At 38.0% G+C, this 24102-nt stretch overlaps 1 protein-coding gene across 2 annotated transcripts in view; it reads right to left on the bottom strand.

The window, feature by feature from the left end:
* Window positions 1-24102, bottom strand: part of dlgap2a (discs, large homolog-associated protein 2a) — a 116359-nt gene that overhangs the window by 22319 nt on the left and 69938 nt on the right. For both annotated transcript variants that reach the window (XM_084393143.1, XM_084393142.1), the window contains 4 exons: window positions 10784-10977; window positions 5124-5192; window positions 4418-4577; window positions 3396-3615 (listed from right to left, as the gene is read on the bottom strand). In XM_084393143.1, coding sequence (XP_084249269.1) covers window positions 3396-3615; window positions 4418-4577; window positions 5124-5192; window positions 10784-10977 — 643 coding nt within the window. The remainder of the gene's footprint in view (window positions 1-3395; window positions 3616-4417; window positions 4578-5123; window positions 5193-10783; window positions 10978-24102) is intronic.

Here is a 24102-nt window from a genome sequence, read left to right as displayed (position 1 = left end):
ATTCTAAACTTGGCCATTTTAAGTCATGAAGATTCATAGAATCTGGGGTCATTGGACTCAGGACAACAGAGTCCAATTCTAGTGATGTGAAGTCCATAGGTTCTTCGTCTGTATGACTCAACAATAATGGTTGCATGGATTCTAGAACTGACTGTTCCTGTGTAGACGTGCTACCAAGGTCCATTGTATATGGACCAGGTTGTTCCGGAGATTCTTGAGAGGGCCGATCAAGAGATTCTTGGGGTGGAGAGCCAGTATCATCCAGATCCAGTTTAGGCCACTGCAAACTGGCCAGGTTCACTAGTTCTACATTTGTGAAGTCTAAAACAATGGATTCCACATGCTCAGGAGTTGATGACTTCGTAAAGCAATATGGTTCTACCTCTGGCACTGGTTCTGGGGGATCTGGAGGACTCATTGAGTCCGAATCTAGATCAGGCCAACAAAGTGACGCCACATCAATAGGATCTGGAGGGGTAAGATTAGCAAAAGTGGGGTCATCAATCTCTGCTAATTCAGAGTTGGGGTCAGTTTGAAAAAATGGTGAAGAGGCCGAGACGTGCAGGATATTTTTATCTGCAGGTTCTGAGGGAGACATGGAAAAAACATTGTGATCAACTGGTGAGGGGCAGTTAACCGCTGCGTCTGCCGTGTTCTGTCGCACCAGTGTCTTGCTTCCTGCCTGGGTGCTGACAGACACTTGAGGAGCAGCTGTCTGGGTTTCTCTTACCCAGCTCGGTGACCAGGTGCTGTAATGTTGCGTAAAGGTGGAAAAGTTCATGTTAAAGGCTCTGAGCTCTGTGCACAGATCCTTTCTGAGATCAGCTAACTCCTTACGCATGGCTGACACATCATCCCTCCACTGCTGGCTGATGGCCAGGGCTAGATCTGCCGTCTCCTGGACACTTGACTGAACAGGGCGCGGCCTGATGGGTGCACTCGTTTTCAGCGGGGGTAACGAGGGAGACGTGGTGGGTGAGCTATTACCATAAAGGGTGCTGGATTCATCTCCTCTCCCACGGAAGCCTGTATCCCCACAGGCCATGGAGGTTAAGTCTGGCCCCTCGCTGAGTAAATTGTCCTCATTAAGCAAACCAGTGCCCTCCAGCACATCATTTCCCTCTGGAAGAAAAATATAAAAATGCCAGTGTATATAATGTGCCCAGTGGTGAGGCCAGCTGGTGATTTGTGCTGTTTGCAGGCTCCATTTAGAGTTCAACCAAACATGTGTGAGCCAAAATCAGTTTCAGGCCAGATCAGGGTTAAATCTTTTTTGTGTGAATGATGTTATCACACAGGTCAGATAAAAATGTTAACAGTCCATTGCAGGGATATGGGAATTCATTATTTATAAGAAAAAGAGAAGTATGTACACACTTTAAATAGAAGGGCTTTGTAAAATTGTACAAATTGTTTTGAGGTTTGCTCAGTATGCAACAAACGCAATCTCAACTCCCTGGTTTTAGGTGACGGGAGCTAGTTACTGTGAGTTATTGTGATCACGCTAGCAAACAGATCCCATTTTGACTCACAGCTCTGTTATTACTCTGCCTTCTCACTCCATACGTTATTTGCATATTCATCTCTCAAAGCACAAAACAGAGAACTGAAGCCTGAGGACACCTGCAGGGGATAATAACAACGGCATCTCATAGAGCATTACCAGGTCCCTCTGACAGAGCAGGTCTGTGCTTTGTGCCTTGAAAGGAGGCAATTGCGAGCAAAAGCTTTCCGTTTCTTTTTTTTTGTGTGTGTGTGTCTCAACAAAGCAGGTATGAACCCTATTGAACATGAGCGGTCCACTGACCAGGTCTTTACTGGGGGAATCATTGTCTTCAACCGGTACCTCGACACACAAACAGCCAAATTCAAACAAAAAAATTAGCTCATTGCTTTATCAATAGTTTAACACATGCAATTTTTGTGATCAGTGATTGTATTCTTTGAAATATTCCTTGCCCAGTCACTGTTGCAAAATATATATGAGACTTACTATAATGGATTTAGTCAAATTAAGCTCAAAATCAAGTGTTTTTAAAGAGATTCCCTTTGTGAGAAAGCCAATATTGCTCGTTATACTGCAAGCATATTTCAGTGAGAAGGCAGTGCAAAAAAACGCTAGAGCATATTTACTACATATTTTCTGTCAAAAATTTTTGGCCTTAATTCACAATAACACTTAATTATATTTATTTAGGAGGCTTGTTTCACTACTGACCCTTAAACCGCCTGAAAACTCAAACGCTCAAGCACGGCTTCAGTTGCGGACCCTGTGGGAGAGAGAACTCAAAACTGATACGTTTAAAACCAGCTTCCACAGCCGGAAGAGAAAGTGAGAGGGAAAGAGAGAGAAAGAGGTAGAGACTAGGAGATGTGCGAGAGTGAGAAACAGAAAGCCCACAGAGTGACAATCATCCGACTGAGAAACATTTTGGGATCGCAATACACACCACCTTGTGTCTCCATCATTGTTTTTCACCCCCTCCCTGTCTGTTAGCCAAGAGTCAACTGAGGCAGAAAATAGGACAAGGTAGAGATCCAAATTGAAAATCTTGAGAGACAAAACACACAGTGGAAGAATAAAAAAGGTCATATCTTAATTTGGACACAGTATAACAAAAAAAAAATTGGATGTTTCACTTTTCACCATTTTATTTTTTGCCACAATATTTGGGGATTGAATTCAATAGGGTTCATATTCTTATGCTCTGAGGCACACCAGCACTTACCTCTGGGTTTTGAAGCCTTACACAAAACAATCACTCTGCAGTAAGCAGTTCACATGCATGCATGCCATGCTACATGTAAAACGATGCATTCATTCAGAAATAACCATTTGAACAGCTTTTCCACTGATCTGAATCTAACTGGGAAACACCATACTCTTCAATGCTTTCATAGGGTTCAACATTTACGCTCTTAATAATTAAGTCATGCAAATTTTATATTCATGAAATTCATGAAATTATGTAATCACTGAGCTAAGCACTTTTGTTTTCAAACTGACATTTTCTTAATTAAATTGCTCATTCATCGTTTTGAAGGTTACAATTGTATTACCAGAAACTGTATTCATAAAAACTGATTCAGGTATGCCTTAAAGCTTTTAAGATCAGAATCAGACTATGTAAAATCAAGTTACTTATCAGTTGGCCATTAACTTTAATAGGACATGTGAGTCAAATTGTAAGTAGCAAAAGAACCGTCAATTGTAATATATATAGCATTCACAGCTTTTGAATTATTTTTGTATTGTTAAAGGCAAACCTAAGTCACTGAATACAGTAAGTAAGTTATCTGGAATACTGCTACTGCCACAACTCCTGCTTTGAGACAAACACAAGCCGAGACCAGACAAAGGTGTGCATGGTTATCCACAAGGAAAGCCCACTTACCTGTGGTGGACCTGATGGTGGAGGTTACAGTTGATGATGTCATGGAGGGGACGCAGTCATCGTCCTGTGAGAATCCAGCCTGGATGGCTCGCAGGTAACTGTGGCTGCGTGTCCTGAAACAGCCCGGCAAGTCCAAAGCATCCATTGCCTGAGACTCCACCTCGCTGAACACGGATTCACACACCGACTCAAACTGTCCATTAACCTCGGTCTCGCTCACCTGCAGAAACAGAAAAACCGAGTCAATATCTCTCAGCATGTTTCTTCTAACCATCCACCCTTACTTTTTTCATCTGGCTGCTTTCTTCCATTTTCATGGCTTTATTTGCTGTTAGGCCTATATTTATCCCTCAGTCCCAGTGTTCAGTCTAATCTTATCTACACAGGACTGTACAGTACGTGAGATAAAAATTGTGATATTGTCACGGCAGAATCTCTGCAGATCAAACATTAAGTCTTCCTGCAGAAGACGGAGGAAATGAAATGCTTTCTTTAAATCCTTCCCATTCCTGAGCAATAACTGGTTAGATCGACTTGAAAAATCTGAGATGAGCATCTTTGTGATAAAGCGATATATCTAGTCAAGCTGAACTTGCCTGATAGGATTCTTACTAGCCATCAGATTCCCATTTAGCAATCTCTAAAATCCAAGATTGCTATCAAGTTCCATTGAAAGGGAATTATCCTCTAATGACCACAGCAAGCCACTGATGGTGCTTAGAAATCCAGAGCAAGCGAGAGTGTGTGCAAAATGAGGGTCCGAAGAAATAAAAACCATGTTGTAAGACCTCAAGACAAATCAATACAACCCACATTACTTCACTTTCAGAGAGATTTAGATGTTAGAGGCTGATAAATCTGGCTATTTAGAAACAGACAAACACGATAACACTATATTGTATATAAATGGGAAAATGGGGCCTAAATCCTCCGTAAGTGTTGTATTTTTCTGCACTGTTGACGAGTGTGAAAAACCCTAGATTACTTTAAGCTATGTGAAGCCGAGCAGATGTGACTCTCACCTGGCTGACTTGGCTGACGCAACTGGCCTGGCTCAGGGTACTGACCGCTCTCATGTAGCTCTGGTTCCTGGAGCGGAACTTCGGCGAGTTGTAGTTGGGAGATGGTTCCAGTGTGATGCTGGGATGGATTTCCCTAGAGGTCTGAAGATGGTAGCTTTGACTATGCAGTGAGACATGCAGTGAAGATGACAATGAAAGGAAGAGAAGGTAATAAAAAAGAAAGTGAATTATATACTCTATCTATCTATCTATCTATCTATCTATCTATCTATTTATCAACAACTAAGGATTACTACATAAAGGATCATGTAACAACTTTTACATTATTTATCTATTTCATTTACAGCCATCATCTCTTTCTGATTCAATGCAAACTAAAAATGGCATTTCGATTGGCTGTGCTGAAGCATCCAATCAATGCAAATTAGAGGCTACTTAATGAGCCACTGTACCTGTGCAATACTCAATACTACCTAGAAAAAATACAACATCACATGACTCCCCAAAAGAGAAAGACAGAGGAAAGGAAAAAAAGAGTAATGCTATTTCACAAAAGTTACTCAAAATACCCTCAAAAAGTTACTCAAAAAGAGTTGTCTTTACTGAATAACTTGTATTTAATGACTTTTATTGTCTAAGCATGCATCAAAGTCTACACTACCTTTGCAAGTTTTGAGCAGCTAAGTGTGTGTCTGCTCATATTCACCTTAAATCTGCGGTGATATTGGTGAGGTATTTGACCATGTCCCGGCTTGACTTGTCCAAACGGTACGAGCTGTGAACGGAGGTGAAAGGCTTTTAAGGGTTGAAAGAAGGATTGAATGACACACCAACAAGTTGATTAGAAAATCGAAATGGTGAAAGTAACAGTTAATAAAATAGTTTCAAACTCTGGTTGTGTCTGTCGGAGTTTGGGATTAGTTAAATAATCGTTCCCGCACAATTCACACTGCAGCTATCCCCTCTAGGAATATAATCACACTTTCTCCCACTCTCTCTCAACTCCAATCTCCTGAGATCTGCAGAAATGTGCACACAAACACATTCCTGAACCCTCAGTGTAGATCGTGGTGACATTTCTGCTGTGAGTTTCTGCTGGGCAAGTAAGAAACAGACCACACAAGCAAAGCTCAAATGATTACCATTCAGCTATTGTTTAGTTGCTGGAGAGCCAACAGACAAAACCAAGGCTCATTCGAATCTGAGATCTTAGTAAGAAAAGATGGTTGGAGTGTTTGCTGATGAAGTTACAGAGCGTGAAGAGACTCTTCAGGACGCAGGGAAGGATTTGATGCTGCTGTTGGTGATGCTTGAGCTCTGAGCTCTAAAAATCAATACAGTCAATGTGTCTCCCTCGGTTTGCACGGTGTGAGTCCTTCTCTGCTGCTGCGGGGGACATTTCTAAGGCTCTGTCTCATGCTGTAACTACAACACACTCTGAACCTCCACAGTTAAACTGCAGAGGGCAGATGTTCAGCGTGTGTAAGCTCATCTCTGCAGGGAGTTTCATTAGAGCTGTATCACGTATTAAGTTATTTTGAATCTTTTTAAAAAAGAAAAGGAAAACTATGCATTAATTTGCCAACAGAATGAACTTTTCTCAATGTGCCCAGCAGGTTGTTAAAAATCTAAGCATAATTACAAATATACTGGGAGATTGCAAAGGACTCTAAAGCAGTTATGAGTGGGTTGTACTCATTTCATGGTGCCATTCGAGACCACTGCACTTTACAGTGCTGTATTGAACTGATGATCTTAACACTGATTGGTGATGAGCTCAGTGTATCTCTTCATTTTGCTGAGCTTCTGCTAGCTGTGTGTCGTCAGCACCCTCTTACAGTCTTCCTATATTCTCTGGGGATTTCCAACAGCGGGTCTCGGCCACGCAGAGATAAATGATGCTGTTTTAAGTGATCAGCTTGCATGCACTCTAAAAGCTTAGCATGCTTTGATATGTTGTCACTGCATCATGACATCCCTTGCCCTGCCAAATCTGCACTGTTCCATCAGAATGTACTGCTGTTCTTTCCTTAGTGGAAAATGTAGCATTCGATCTGTTCCAAAACATAGTGAGCCAACCTCCAGCATTTTACTGTTTGTAAGACTGCAAAGTTGTTCTAAAAGGATTGGCTAAAGATATTGCAACATTTTATATCCTTTAAAATGGAAAAAACAAAAACAAATTATAAATAAAAATTTTATAATAAACAAAAAAAAGTCAAATCAATGGGCAAATCAAGGCTCCAAAAATATAGAAATATATTGACAGACTGTATATTTTTGGAGCCGTGGTGTGCCGACTTTTATTCATGTGTTTACTATAATTTATAACATAACAGAGACAATATTGGGTAAATATATATAGGGTACAACAGGGCTAAAGGCACACCGGGGTAAAAAGCACTTTTGACTTTATTCTCTTTTAAACCCCAAACCTCTTTTAAATTCTGGTCAGTACTTTTCTTTTGTACTTTTAGTACTTCTCAGTACTAACCTCTTTTGATTTAGTCTTTAATTTGGCTGATTCTTGACGCGATCGCTAACTGCAATGCAAAGTTGATTGTGCGCTAATTTGATCTAATATTTGATTTGATGTGGTAGATTTATGTAACAAATGAGAAGTGATAAAAAATATAGTCTATATCTTGTTAATGTTTTTTTTGTTGTTGTTGTTCAAGGTAATTAAAGCAACAGTTTTTCAATAATGGAAGAATATGTAAAAGTATGGTATTTGGGGTAAAAGGCACCCTTGCTGTTAGGGCTAAAAGCACAATAATTAATATGATAATAAATAGCTGCCTGACTTTTCCTTTGGTTGACATAACATGGTAAGATTCAGATGGTAAATAATATATATCAAATTGGGTGTCCACCATAGAGATAATCACCATATTTATAATGAAATCATCGTATTTAAAAATATGATATTAATCATTTCATATGAATAAAATATCATCTGTATTTTCTACTACTGTAAAGCTTTATTCATTTTTTTTTTATATAATTTTGTTTCTGTATTATTTAAAATGAACTTGTTTTAATGACAGTATATTTTTTGTACAAAAATGAATTATTTTATTTATCAAAATAAACCAAAAATAGTACAAAGCTAAAGTGATTGTTTTGAACAAGTATTAACTTAGACATTATTAATGCCAAAGCTGGATTTTCTTTGTCACTTGATCCTTCAGAAATTATTCTAATATTCTGAATAAGTGCTCAAAAACATTTTTTATTATTAATGTTGAAAACAGTTGTGCTGCCTAATATTTTGTGAAAACCATTTTTTTTTTTAAATTAAGGATTCTTTGATGAATAGACAGTTCAGAAAAACAGCATTTTTTAGATACATAATTTTTCATGTAAGAATGCAAAAGTCTTTACTGTCCCTTCTGAGCAATGTAATATGTCCTTGTTGAATAAAACTATTAATTTCTTTAAGTGCAAGGTTTTGAAACAGAGACATTTGCTGCTTCCGAAAGCTTAAGCGGCTGATTTGTTGCCTTGCTGCTTTAATCAGGCATGACTATGAAGGCAGCGTTTGCGCATGAAGATACTTCACAAAACTGATTTCAGACAAACTTCAGAGGCAGCGTAAAGTTTTAATGATCTACAACAAAATAGAGAGAGCTTTGGTGATAACTAAGCGAATATTTAATAACTATAACAGTAATTTCACGCTAGAAATTACATCAAAAGTGGGACAAATATAGGTAAAAAATGAACATTTACACAAACTGACCACCAACCGCATATTGTCAGATGCTATATTTATTTTTTAGCTGAACTGTCACGGGATTGAACGCTCAGGATTGTGGGATATCAAAGGCAGCAAATGATTCATCTATGCTGTTTTCAAAAATCCATTAGATAAAGGTATCTCAGTAGACAGGATACCTTGAGTAGAGCGATCACTGGATTCAGACCTGCCTTATTGCCGTCCTACCTCTGTATTCGGACGCAGCCATTGAGTTTTCAGCGTATCAGTAATCTACAATCAGTAAGGGCAATCAGAAATGCTTAAGCATGCATCACACAAGATGGAAGATCAACAAGAGCATATTTAGGCAGATTGCTGGCCTACAACATCATCCTGCACATGTTGTTTGGAGCTGATCAGATGGCCTGTTGAATCTTAAGCTTGTCTTCTCAAGTCAGATTTTCATAACAGAAAGCAACAGTGGGTGACTCATTTCCTCTAGATTCAATAGCTCGGTTTGAATAGACAAAAAGTGCCAGAACACGGCCCAACATTTAGTTTGTTTGTGCAGAATCATTTCTTGAGTGACTGCTGAGACGTGGATCAAAGGATCTCCAAAGGAATGAGCATTAATTTTAGATCACAGTGAACTCACACTAAACTAGTTTAACAAAATGATATCACAGTGGTCTCATATGGTGAGCTCACAGCATGAGTGCACTGTGAACTCACATTGTGATCACAGTATGAGTTCACAGTTTGAGCACATAGTGAGTGGGCTGTGACCTCACATTGTGACCACATCAGTATCCTGGGAGCTCATGGTGAGATCACTGTGAGATTAAATGGTTGACTGGGTTGGCTTTCGGCTGCGCATGAAGAAAGTTTTACAGATAAATATATTCTTCTTGGTAGAGATTACATTTCAACACGTTTAAACATAAATCACAGTCACGTACTTAAAGTCCCCCTGTGGTAAAAATCCAGCTTTTAATGTTGTTTATATGTCTATGTGGTGTTTTAAATAAGCTTTAAGACAAACCATGTGCAACTTCATGTCAACACCATTGCTGAGTATTTTCTCCTTAAAACTGCAGTGAACCAAAGACAGTCTCAAAAACACAGTTTTGAAATCGCTGGTGTTTTTCTGACGTCACAAACTACCTTGTAACCAATCAGGTCAACGTGTGATCGTCAATGAGTGGATCTCTGAGCTGGTGCGAGTGAGTGGAGGCGGGGCTAATTTGCATATCCATAGAACCGCGTATACTAAATGAGGCAAGGGTGTAGAGTTACATTCAAGCTATTTTAAGGCATGAAGAATTTTGTCAACTTTTTGTAATTTTGACGATCAAAGATGAGTTTTAAGGGATAAAATTATTGGGGGACTTTAAGACTTTTTATACTTAGATCTAATCATCTTACCCATAAAGATATTAATTGCTTCTTTTCTTAAAATGGCAACAAAAAACAGCTCTCTGGAGAATGAATGAGGTCTACTTTTATTAAAGGGACTGTGAAATTCTTAAAAGTTGCCAGTGCTAATAATTTCTTACCTGAATGTAACTTACAGTGTAGCTAGAAATAATGGGACACATCTTTATGTGGAATCCCTGCCGCCTTACAATCTTAATACTGTATAAATATACTTTTTCATGAAACATGATGAATGCACTGTTCCATAATACATGATGAATGCACTGTTCCATGCACCTACTCAAGGGAAGAGCTCATTTGATGTGCTACACTCTCTTTCATTAGATGTACTTTGAGAGAGGCAGTCTTGCCAAATTTATAACATCATGTTTCAGAGCTCTGCATAATGGTGTACAGCCCCTGTAATACAGAGCAGAAAATAATCCTCACGTCTGGGGGAGAACAAAGGCACCAGGTGGTATTGTGCGAGAGAGCGAGTGCAGTGTAACAGGAATATCCCAAAATTCAATGTTGGCAGAAAATGGTACAATATCTGGAATGTTTACAAAAACTAGGATAAAAATATTCAAAACTTTAACTTAGTGTGCTTTAAATGTGAATACATGTGAAACTAAATGAATGTGAGTTTTTTGTTAGCAGATATTACTGAAAGTTTAGCTTATTTATGATGTATATTTAGCATCTGGCATTCAATATTCAGTGCCTGACATGACCAGCAGACTGTAGAAGGCTCTTGCTTTAGTCAGAGATGTCTGACTCACACTTGCTTTCTATAATAAACAGGATTGCTTTTTGATATGAAGAACGCAGATGCAGAGAGTTCAGTTGCAGCAGGTGTCAGTGTGTACTGAATCACTTTCAGCAGCTTATATGATTATATGCGTGTTTGTCATCATAATTGCTTCAATTTTTCACTCAAATGTACCGGTATTGCTAAATGCTGGTTTCAAGAGGTAAACCAGCCTGTCCCGTTTTCATACCGAGAGAGTCTATAATGTTCAATCTGTGATGCGACTGCAAATCATTCATGATGGCTCATAAAAACTAATTTGCATATTCAACAAAAAGGATCTCACATGTCGCAGAATGTGGGCCTCTGTGATTGGGGATAAATAACTGGTTAATGATTGCATGCCTGTTTTCTGCTTTATGACTTTGTGCATTAATCACTCTAATCTCTGATTAGATGGTCTTTCTAATGAGATTCATGGGCTGATCAAAGTTCCTACCTCTGGTCTGAAAGTTGTCTCTGCAGCACGGATTTGACGAGCGCGTCGGGTCGCACGCTTTTCTGCGGGGAGTTTTTAGGGCTGCCGTCAGAGTCTCCGCTGTCCTGATCGCCCATGGCTTTAACATAACTGCTGCTCCGCATCCTTCTGCATGGGATCTCCTCATCTCTCCCTCCCCATTCATCCTGAGGGACCTGTGCGTACACACATACTGTTTTCATATAACAGATATATAATTATAAGTTATTAAAGCATAGACACACCTACCCCACATACATATTGTCACAAAATACTGCATGAGTTGTTAGAAAATCTGTTCCCTAGTACCTCTGTTCACCTACTATTTGTTTTTGACCCTTTTCTGTCAAGGCTCGGGTTTGATCGCTCTTTTTGTTCTCTTTTCTCGTTTTATTTCTGTCTCTTCCGCATGTGACCGCGCTCAGCTGATCGCATTCTGCAATTAGCCTGTTTGCCTCCTGGAAATCTCTGGTCTTGGACAGTTCTCCTGGTTTTGACCATCTGACCTGGTTCTGGTTTTGGAGTCTGGGTTATCAGTACATCAGTCTTGCCATTCTGATTATCAGCCTGATCTAAACTGTGAGCTTGGATAGGCCTCTGGTTTGATCTCTCTGTTCGTCTGACCTCGACTCTCGCCCCACGATTGGATAATATATATGCTGATGGACTGATCTGGATTTCGACCCCAGCTTGTTTGACTTTCCCTTTGCCCACTGCCCAGAGTTGGTTCTGAGAACTTTAAGTGAAAATGGAGCATCTTAAAAAGTAGATATGTCTGTTTACGAAGCAGTCAGCAAGACCAAGAAAATAAGAACAGCGTATGCAGAAAACGGCCGGATGCTCATTAAAACAAGAGTCCAACACAATTCATTGCCAACACCGCCAACATGGTGACATTGTCACGACTGCTATCCATCACCTATACTGGCTGACATTTAATTCTTGGCACTTTCCCCAAGAACATCTTCACAGAAACCACTTATCACAGACTATCTTTACATGTGGACAGTGACTGAGTAATATTACCATTGTTGTCATGATCTCTCTTCTTGTGAATGGACAATGTCTCATTGAGATCTGATAAGTGACTGAACGATCACATGTCAGAAACAAGGCACTGACACATTTATGATGTGTCATTCTTTCGCACTAGCAGAGAACAATTTTGTCACCTAGCAACCGTTCTCATCCTCATAACCTTCATAACACTACTTTACATTGGTCCTCCGAAAACATCCTCTCTGACCAACACATCTCATCACATCAGATGAATTCATTATAAAATAGTGATAGAAGAACTCTACAGTGCTCTAACAGGAATAGTTTTTACTCCTATTGTTCAAAACTCTTTTTTCAGTGGAACATAAAAGGAGGATCTGGAAGAACTAACCTGGTCACTCTTTTCCATGTCACTACATTGAACGGAGACCGGAGATTTCAAAGCTTTCAAAAGGAACCCAAAATCACCATAAAAGTGATCCATATGACATTCCAAGTAATTCTATAGGTTTGAATAAAAAGCAATCTTAAATTTAATTTGCTACTCAATGAAGATCTTCTTGGAACATTCATAAAAGTTCAAACAATTTATTCTTCTTACACTACTATTCAAAAGTTTGGGGTAAGATTTAAAAAAAAAAAATAATAAGAAAGAAATTAATACTTGTGACAAGCAGGGCCGGTGGCGTGACTGATAATGATAACCGCACCTGGCTCGGATCTCTCACGGAGGAGCTACGGAAGCATAAAAGGAGGACCGTCGACAGTGAAGGACGAAAGAGGACCAGGCCTGGACTTTACATTACGTTTTGTTTATGTGTGTGCAGCAGCCGTCCGTGAGGGGCTGTCGCTTTTACTTTCATTTTGTTGTTTGTTTATTTTGAAATTAATTAAAGTATGTGAAATGTTCGCCGGTTCCCACCTCCTTCTTCCCTTATCAACATACCTTTTTACAATACTTTTTTTTAAGGTGCTGTTCTTTTGAACTTTCTATTCATCAAATAATCCTGAACTGTTTACAACATTAATAATAAGAAGAAATGTTTCTTGAGCAACAAATCAGCATATTAGAATGACTGGATTAATGATACACCTTTGTCATCACATGAATAAAGGTAAACATATATATATATTCAGATAGAAAACAGTTATTTTAAATTGTTATAATACTGTATTTCACAGTATTACTGTTTTTACTGTATACAATCAAATAAATGCAGCATAAGAGTCTTTCAAAAACATTAAAAAACAGTTTACTGAATCACTGATCTGGTCACAGTGGTTAACAGCTCACTGGAGGTGATGATTATTATCGACTTCAATTTTGGTCGACAAGCACAATTCTTAAAAATGTTCTTTTCTACTACAGAAAGAAAGTCAAACAAGTTTGGAATGACATGAGGGTGAGTAAATGACAATTATAGATATTTAATATTTTTTAAATAATTATTTTAACATAAAAAAAAAATAGTGCTTCAAAATACACAATTGTTAGTGAATGCAACACATTTCATTAAAGGTTGTATCAGCGATTTCAGGCCCAAACATAAATGATCACATTCATCTAATCTTCCCTAACGATCCGCTAGCTGCCCGCCCCATAAGCATGCCGTCAAAAAAACGCGTCTCTGTAGTCAGCCTAGGCTCTGAGATCTGCACACAAAAACAGTTGGTTTCACCACCACTCAAAACCAAAATAAATAGTGTTCCAACCAATCACCGACAGGGGTGGGTGTTGTGAGGTTTTGCGCTCGTGCACGGCTGCCTATGATTTTTTTTGACGGCATGCTTATGGGGCGGGCAGCTAGCGGATCGTTAGGAAAGATTAGGTGAATGTGATCATTTATGTTTGGGCCTGAAATCGCTGATACAACCTTTAAGGATTTGAATCAAGTGAACCACAGTATACAGTTGTAATCAAAATCATTCAACCCCCATTGCAAATCAGGTTTATTGACAAAATTTACAGATTTTCAGCTGTTTGCAATGAACAAATCAAAATTGCTCAACACAACAAATGTTTCAAGTGGTTTCCCCAAATTCAACTGAAAATGCCACTTTTAATGACTTCTGCAGTCTCAAATATATTCAACCCCTTCATGGCAAGCATCTTTAGTACTTAGTAGAACACCCTTTTGTTGTTATGACGTGTTATGACTACTTCAATGAATCCATCTTGCCTTCCACATACTGCAGGTTTCCAGTGCCAGAAGATGCAAAGCAGCCACAGAGCATCACTGAGCCCCACCATGCTTAACTGTAGACAGTGTTCTTTTCAGCATATGCTTCAATCTTCTTCCTCCAGACATACCACTGATCCATAGGGCCGAAAAGTTCCAGTTTTGTTTCATCGCTCCACAGATCACAGAATCCCAAAACTTATGTGTATTAGTTATATGATTTTGAGCAAATTGGACCCGACTTTTCTTGGGTCAGCTCTTGGGTCAGTAGTGGTGCACGTCTTGGAGTTCTGACATGCGTTTAGTACACGCTTTACTGTGTAAGCTGAAACCTCAGTGCCTGTTGCCACCAAGTCTTGCCGCAGGTCTTTTGCAGTCACTCAAGGGTTTTTCTGAACCTGCCTTCTCAGAAAACTGGTTGCAGCAGTTGATAGCTTCCTTTTTCTACCCCGTCCAGGAAGTGTAAACACTGATGCTTAAACTTTGAACTTCCAAACAATGCTTCCAACGTTGTCTCTAGGAACATTTAGTGCCTTTGCTATCTTTTTGTATCCTGTTCCTTGTTTCTGAAAGGCGATGATATCTTCTCTTAACTTTTTGGACCATTCTTTTGACTTCTGGCCATATTTCTAACATGCAGTCAAACGTGACACTCAACAAACCTAGCCAGTTCAGATATTTCATGTGTTCTAGCTCAAGTACACCTGGTGCAACTAATGAAGCCCTTGATTAGTTGCATCAGGTGTGCTTGAGACAACATCTGTTTTGAGGATTTGTGCAGTTTTGAGGGATTCTATTTAGGAGGTTTAATAATTTTAAGACTGCAGAAGTCATTAAAAGTTGCATTTTCAGTTGAATTTGGGGAAACCACTTGAAACATTTGTTGTGTCAAGCTATTTCCATTACTTTTGTTTGATTTGTTTATTGCAAACAGCTGAAAGTCTGAAAATGTTGCCAATAGAACTGATTTGCAATAGGGGTTGAATAATTTTCATTACAACTGTATGACATTTAAAATAAAACAGCTTTATTAACTCTGTGACTGTGTGTCCTTTTACCAAAACCTTTTGTTTATCAGCCAGCCTCTCGTCCTGGTCACAGGGGCACATTTCAATGGCCTTGTGGTCTTTAGCATTCTGCAAGAAGAATTATTCTGATCCAGGAGTCAATGAAAATTAGTAAATGTCACAGACACCCTTGTACACACACCCACACACATAATCCATAGAAGTCTTTAGGTTAATTAAGTCTTGAAGGAGATTGATATTTTTAGCCATTTAATTAACCAAAAACGCCAGAGGACAGACACAATCTGTGGTGTAAAACTCTTGATAAATCACTGAGATTTGAGTCCCGCTCCCCCAGTATGAATGGCACGTATGACCAGGGCTGTAAACAGTGTGACATATAGGCTATGTCGCACGTGCCATGAAAAATGTGATGAATACATTTGCCACAGCAGCATGCGTGCGATACAGTTTTGCATGTATGTGAGACAGAGCCGTTTGTTGTGTGCTTGTTTGTGTGCACGATTTACCGAAATAGCGATTTGGCTTAGTGTTATCATGGAATTGCAAAGGCAGTGACTTTTGATTAAATATATGCACAGCGTGTTTCATGGTGAAGTGCAGTACTGGTCAGGGCAGATTGATTGGTTCATGTAAATGCTGCTCCTTCTCTACAAGTTTGTGTCACACATGCATTTGAAAAGCAACACGCACCAAACATCTTTCCAAACTTATACTTGTACAAAAACTGTTTTCCAACAAAAGATAAAATGTAATGACATGTTTTTGCTGCAAACTCACTTCATAACGTCGAGTGTTTGAAATAACTTCCTTTTTTGATCTGACATGGCTTCATATCATAGAATGAGGCAAAAATTATATCATTTTATAGTACTCTTTACAGTGATGAAGTCTATGTTGATTAGCATTGCATTATAAATATACTTTATTCTTATGAAAATACCAGAGATATCTAAAACAACACAGATAAACCATATATTGTTGCAATCGTATGTTTATTGTCTTCATGTTTCATCAGTCAAAAAAAATTCGCTATCTGCGTTTTATTCTGCTACAGCGATATTTGGATGCCTTTGTCCATTTAAGGGGTTTCCTGAAACGTCATAAGTTTTATGACTTCTATGAGTCTCACTTGTGGACGCAAGGGCATCCTTCGGCTACCAGTATGAAAGAAACAGACTGCTCACAGTCACACCATCCCTATTTATAGAGAACAGGAGTTTTTTTCTCTCAGTGGATACTTTCCTGTCAAAAATTAAGAAATTACTATCAGATTTTTGTCAGTATAATTTATAATAAAACAATAGACCTTTCTAATGAAGAGGTATTTAAAGTGCTCAACCAAAACGGATGGATGTATTTGGATAGTGATTATTGATATTGGCCAATAATATTTTTTACTTAATGTTAAGCAAGATGTGCTATGTTCCTGCAGACAGTATGCCATTTTTGGCAAATAAAATGTTTGTCTGAAGATATTTCTTGTTAAGGTTTGTATTTGTTGTGCCCTGTATGGAACATTGTCCTTTGTCAGTCACATGCCTGTTCATGTGATGAACCGCAACTTGTGGTTGCTTTCAGAGATGGTAAGTGTTCTACAATTGTGCTACAATTGTGTGGCCTGTGCTACAAAACTTTTTCTGTAGCACCAATGCTATATGCAAAAAATATATGCCTACGTATGACCATACAGACCTGCGTATGACTTGTACCATTTGACAGGAAAAATTTTGTTTTTATTATTAATGCTATTATTATATAATTTTAAGATATTGCTACACTGAAACCAGATGACTTCATTTGTTTAAGATTAAGATTATGAATTTGTTATGATTAAACTTATAATTCTTCTTCTTAATATATCAAGACCCAAATAAAAAGAAAAATGTAAAAAGATTAAGTTTAATTTGTAAAGTACTTAATTTACTGGTTGTAAATACTAGTTTAGTTTAAATACTAAATACTACTGAATTTCCAAGAAAAAACAGCATATTATAATTTTTTTTTAAATTATTATTATTTGAAGATACTCCAGTATATATACTACTGTGATCAGTAAGATTTAAAAAAAAAAAAAATTTTTTATACTTTTAGTCAGCAAGGACACATTAACCAAAGGAAACAGTAAAAAAAAAAAAAAAATTTTTTTTTTTTTCTCCAATCAAATAAATGTTTCTTGAACAACAAAGCAGCATAAATTATTAAAATGATATGAAAGATCATGTGACACTGAAGACTGGAGTAGTTCAGCTTTGCCATCACAGGAATAAATTACATTTTAAATTATATTTAAATAGAAAACAGATGACCAGAAAAACATTTTTTAATAAGTAAAAAAGTAAAATTTTAACAAATAAAAGCAGCATAAGACACTTATTTCAAAAACATAAATGACTGACCACAAACTCATACTCAAACTACAATAATATTTCCCTTATAAGACATTTAAATCACAAAATACAAAATATTACAGTGGTGAAACAACATAATTCAATTCAGAGAAGCACTGAATGCTAATGCATGGGATTGAATTCCTTTTTTGCTCTAATTCAGTTTAAGCCATTTCAACAAGTTCAATATTAAAGCTAATTTACGTGTTTGTTTACGTGTTTGTTTTTTGAACAAGTGTATCTGATTATCTTGTCAGATCAAACATGTTTAAGCTCATTTAGGGGACAAACAGCAACACAAATAGCATCTGCTGTCACCAACATTCCCTAACCCATCTACACACACACACACACACACACTCCAGCTTTTCCTGACCTCTTTAGTTGTCTGACTCTCACAATTTATTGAGTTGTTGTCGAGACAGAGTCTCTTTGAGTCTCTCTCTGTCTGTGTATGTGTGTGTGTGTGTGTGTGTGTGTGTGCTGTTTGGCTCCTGCTGGCTTGTAAACAGTCTTATTAATTGGTTATTAGATTCACCTCTACTGACCTATCAGAAAATCTATTAAAATACAATCCTCTCTTCTTTAGAGGCAGTTGAAGAATACAGAGAGTGAAGGAACAAGGTGGAATCATAATGAGAAGAGTAAACTATGTGTCAAAGTTTAAAAGAGTTTGCGGTTAGACGCTGCAAGGCTTAGTTCAAGTTTATGCGCAAATGCGAACTTCACGTCAGATTCATTCATGCAAGCAAACGGCAAGCACGGACATTATGTATGCTCAGATAAAGGTGTATTCTCGTCACAAAGGACTTGAAAGGTCGTAAGGAAGACTTTTTCCCTTTCTCGCAGCATGCAGCCAACGAGTTTTCACGGTGAATTTGGAGAAAAGTCATAAATCATATTCCAGAGGGGCCAGTGTCACCCCGTGCCACCCCTCTAGACACGCCCCTTATGTTATTATGAGCAATTTCAATGTTTTACATAATTTACAATGTTTCCACATACAGGAATACAATAAAAATGTGAAAAACCATGTCAGAATTATTGTTGTTTCAAGTTAGTTATTATGACCGGCGCTAGCGTAGCTAGTGAAAGCGGTCATATAGGGATTGTCAAAGGTTTTTTTTTCTTTTTTTTTTGTCAATCTACTGAATTTTCCGTCAACGATACCAGGGACACCGAAACACCGGGGAACATGAAATTTGGTGGGCATGTAGCCCCACTAGACTTTTACGGAAAAATTTCGTTTGGTCCCCGGGGGCCACTCATAAGCGTGCCGCACAAGCCCTGAAAAGTGAAGCCAAAACGTCTCGATCGCCCCCCGGTGACTGGTCCTAGTATAGGTCATAAGCCCCGCCTCCCCATGTTATTCAACGGGAGGTGAGACCAACTAAACAATTAAATTACACTTCAAATATCTTTTTTCCAAAGGTGGTTTCTTTCATTTGCTGTCGTTTTTATCACGCTGATGTAAGTTCAAGTGTCTGTTTCAAAAATAAGTTGGTTTTTAGTTAGTTACGTGATGTGGTGGTGTAACGTCATGATTGACAGCTGTGATTGACAGGTTCTCGAGCGAAGTAGTCACTGAAGCACCAACGGACATTTTTTTCGGGATCTTCGGAGGACTGAGGAGATTGTATTTACTTTATTTTAACAAGTCTCTTGTCGTACTGCAATCAATTTTTTAAAAAGTGTGCAGAATCCACTCTCCCTGAGTGCATTCTGCGAGAGTGAGGGCGGAGCGTTGATTTCGCGGCTTTACTTCCTGCTCACTACTGCGCAGGTCTGGTCCCGAGATCGCTACTGCGCAGACTCAAGTTCCAATATGTCAGCGCCATATCGGGACTCTGGCGGCTTCAGTTCTCATCAATGGAAGAGAGCGAAGGGGCGTCGTCCATCTTTTTTTACAGTCTATGGTTTAGGATGATACTGTCACACACACACATGCAGGAATACAAACAAACGCAAGCATGCACACACACTGACATCCACACGCACAGACACACACCCATACACACACATACAAATCCACATGCACAGACACACACACACAAACACACATGCGCACACACACACAAACACACACACATACACATACACACACACACACACACAGACATGCACATACTACTACTTTTTTTAGGTATATACATAAACACGCAATACAGCCAAATTGCTCCACGTCATTTATTTTTGTGGAAAGCCAGTGCAGGCCTGAGCGGCGGTCATATTTTGTACCGCCATGCGGTACATCTAGTTTATATTCAAGATATGATGTAGGCTATTGTGCACTGCTGCAATTTATATAAAAACACATTATCATTGTGAATGCTTATTTTAGTAGGAACGACAAGCAATCCATCTAATTTGTGGTTTTCAAAAGTTATTGCCAGTTACACAGCCAAACAACAATGTTAAGGAATCCAGAATTAGAAACACTTACTAGCAATCAATATTACAGCAACTTGAATATTAATATAATATTAATAATATATTATTAATATTATTAATATAATAATATAAAAGTTTGAGGTCAGTAAGATTTTTTCATGTTTTTGAAAGAAGTCTTTATTTGATTAAAAAAAACTGTAAAAACAGTAATATTGTGAAATATTATTATAATTAAAAATGACTTATTTCTTTTTGCTATCAATGTTGAAAACAGTTGTGCTAATTAACAAAAATGTGAATTAAGAGTATGCAGTATATATGAATGGGTCATAATTACAGTTTTATTAGGACGCAGAGCTAAGGATATCAACATGGTGGTAGTTGATATCACCATAAAAGTCATACTGAAATATTTAAAATGAACGCAACTGACAGTGAAATCAGTTGCTACGCTTACATGCATTTTAATAATCCGTTTGTAATCCGACTGAGAGTTCATAGGGAATGAAAAGCCTTAATGTAAACACCTCATTAGGGAATAATCCGATTCCGATAAAGCTTGAAAGAGGTGGTGCAGATCCGTCAGCAAATGATCTAAGGAAAAACACTTTTTGAACCAACAATAATCAAGCAACTTAAAATATTTATTTATTTTAATTTATAAGATATTTGATATAAATATAAATAGGATGTTAGGTAGTTACATTCAAAATCTACGTGAACCCACTTCATTTTAGGGGCCAACATTCAAACAGAGCGCAACTGGAACTGCTATCCAGCGAGGATTCTGTCCACAATGAACTGCTGTCCTCCTCATAACATGATTGATGATTTATGTAAGAAGTGTTGAAACGTGGAGGAAACCCTTGCCAAAAGTCATCTCATAAGCAATTTAGCATTGATTTTTATCCAAATCACAATCTCAGCTAATGATTGAATCTACTCACGACATGCAATCCATAATGAACACACACCAAAAATAGCTGCTTTATTGCTATTGTTCGGCTGGCAGTGTTCAGGACACGGGGCTATCAGAGTGAAGGGGCGAACGTCCCTCCCGGAGAGTTTGCGTCACAGCTGGCTGCATCGATAACAGCAGCCAAAAATAGCACCAGCGTGATAGACGGTGCAGGCTATTTTTGTTGGGGTCGAGAGAAACTATTAAATGCCTGACCCAGAGATGCATCACAGTCATTGACTGCTGGATGGTTTCTGTCCCCTTTCTGCAGGCTGATGTTTAATCCATTTCGGCATATTTGAAATACAAACACACTTAAGCTAATTGGTGTGCTAAGAAAGACAGATGGGAAGAGTTGTTTTCATCCCTCAGTGAAAGTCCACATTTTTGTCACAGATGCATTTGAGCTGAAATTAGAATTAGGAGTGATTACTAATGAAAACCAATTAGCTTTTTTTGAAAAATGAATGATGAAAGTTTTCCACTTTTGCTAAAAGAAAAATGTGTCTTTTGTACAAGTTTTGAGCATTTTGCATATTGTGTGACCTGTAAAGGTACAATTTTGTCTTTATATGAAGGTTGCTGTCAATAAATCAACCATCTCCATAACAAGCTTAACCAAAATGGTATTGACAAATTGGATTTAGACATAATGGACACAAGAAGTATATCCAGATGAAGGGTGGGCACAATTTCTGCACACTAATCAACAGACTTTCTGTTTTTTTACCATCACAACCTACACAACTATTAACCTCACTGACCAATGAAAGTATCAGCATAAAAGTAGAAGATTCACTTCAGGATAATATCAGGCACATTAATCTTCTGTCACTGCCATTGTTGACAAAAAAAAGTTGTCTAAGTTTACTCAATGGGACCTGAATTACATCTCCACAGAGCCTCCAAAACGTAAAACTAAAAATATTGATTTAGGTTATTTCTGGGAACTTTTTCTTTCCCTGAGGAAACACTCAGATCCATCCATTCATTAATTATCTCAATGGGGCCATAAGCCTCACTGCTTCTGCTGTGCTATTGCATAAGTCCAGGACTGGTAGATTCTGCTGTGTCAGCAGATGTTTACTGAGGGTTTTTCATTGTTCCTGCTGATCTAACTGCTTGAGTCAGACCCCTGCAACACTAACTAGTTCTGACAGACCAGCATATGTTGTGTTTTGGATGCTGGTCTCTCAACCTGGTTACATACAGTAAATCTACATCGGTCAACTATCTTCACCAGCTATGCCATGCTGGTCTACCAGATAAGCCACCACTAGCAAGCACAGACTAAGTTTCAGTCCCAAAATATGTGTTTGCAAAGACTTTTCACAGTCTTTCTAAAGGTTGCATAAATGCAATCCAATAATCAATCTTAACTATATTAGACTAAACAGTTTGAAAACACACTGTTATTAATTCATTAATATTTCGAATTTAAGAATACTATTAATAAAATTCATTCATTACATTTTTTTTTTTTTTTAAATCACTCATTAGATTAATTTCAGACTCTGAATTATACTGGTTGTTCGGTATGTTTTAAACTCACTAAAAGGAACCGGCACATATAATAATAGTCATTTGTTAAGGAATCCAATATTTTGGACAGTAGATTCAGAAGGGGTGCTGCTGAATAAGAAGTGCAGGAAACTATTCTGTCAGCTTTGGCAGAACATGGCATGAATTTGGCATGTGCGAGAACCATTAACACAACCAAGTCTGGCATACAACACTGGACAAAAATACTGTCATTTCAAATTGATTTAAAATTACAAGGTCAAAAAAAATTATCATCATGCATGAATTAATCGTTCACAATTAGGTCAATGTCATGAGTTTAGAAAATAGGGTGAATTTTCATTTTACAGTCAACTTGGGACTTTTTTACAGTCAAAAAATGGAACCAGTTCTGAATAAGAATAAAGCATTATCCTAATTTAAAGTGAGGCTGAAACAAGTCAAATTCTAACATGAGACGAATTAACTACTAAAGCATTATCACTGTCCTCTTTAAAGGTACACTGTGTAGTTTAAGTATTTTATTAGCTAAAATAAATGTCTTTATTCATAAATATGTTCTCATTGGTGTAAAATTACCTGACTTATCTGACTTATCCTCGTAAGCGAATAATTTCGTATCTTTATTTACATGGGACGGGTAAGTCCATGTCGTTCAGCCATCTTGAAAAAAAAAAGCAAAAAAAATATATTTAAAAGGAAATGTGACCGGCGAATTAAAAAAAACGAGGGTAAATATCGGGATAGCTTTTCCCAGGTGGAAAGAGCTAATGAAGGAGAAAGACTTTGAAAGGGACGCTGAAGTTGCCTGCTTTCTTCTCGACAGGTAAGTCAATGTTACGGTCTAAATTACAAGCTTTTTTTCATTGCTTGGTTGTGTAATTCATTATATAGGCAGCATAACAGTAGAACATGTATTGTTAAACTCGATGAAGTGCTATTGGAAGATATGTTGTCATAGCTTCTTGGTACATAACGGCTACCGTAGTTGTAACACACATTTGAAAAAGCCAGGCGCTAGAGAGCACTATTCGTTTGAATGCAAAATACAATTTCACCGCTAGATGGGAGAAATTCCTACACAGTGTACCTTTAAAGTAGATCGAGTACTATTAAAACAGCATGGGCATGTACTAAAACACAATAACGGACAAGCAATTTCCAGAAGTATTCGCATAGTAGCTGTACTCTACTGTGACAGATACGTGATTCATTTCAGCAATTTTGGAAAAGGATTGCATTTTGCTACAATGCTAACCTGTGACAATCCAGCATCCATACATAGGATAAACAGGCCTAATTGAACAAATTAACTAGAAAACAACAAGAAGCTATTTACAGTGGTCTGACAGCACCATGAATAATGAATCCCGACGAAATGTGATGCATTCGGAAAATCACGCATTTGCACAGAAAGATCAATGCTAATCAATATGACTCATTGTTTGCAATAATTCTGTACATAAACAACAGGAACAAACTGGTCTATTCAGAGTGAAAAGACCAATAAATCTGCCTCTCAATTTAGCACATTAGCACCTCACAACAACAACAACAACAACACACACATACACACACACACACACTTCAATCAGGCTATATTCTCCATCAGCGAAAACAAACATTCCCATCTATGTAACAACCCTTTCAGTGGACTATTACTTTTGACTCTGCTGGGAACCCTCTGAATGCTAAACAACAATCTACAGGCACCAATAAGCCATGGATCAGAAAGCAGCCACACAGAGGTTTGTTTTAAAAACGAATAGCATTACTCCCCACACAGATGCAAACACTGAAACTGATCTTAGAGCAGTGGTTCTCATACTCCAAG

Source organism: Rutilus rutilus (assembly GCF_951802725.1).
Source record: "Rutilus rutilus genome assembly, chromosome: 21".
In the NCBI taxonomy this organism is placed as follows: Eukaryota; Metazoa; Chordata; class Actinopteri; order Cypriniformes; family Leuciscidae; genus Rutilus; species Rutilus rutilus.
Note: the sequence above shows the minus strand (reverse complement) of the source record. Positions and strands in the feature narration are given on the sequence as shown.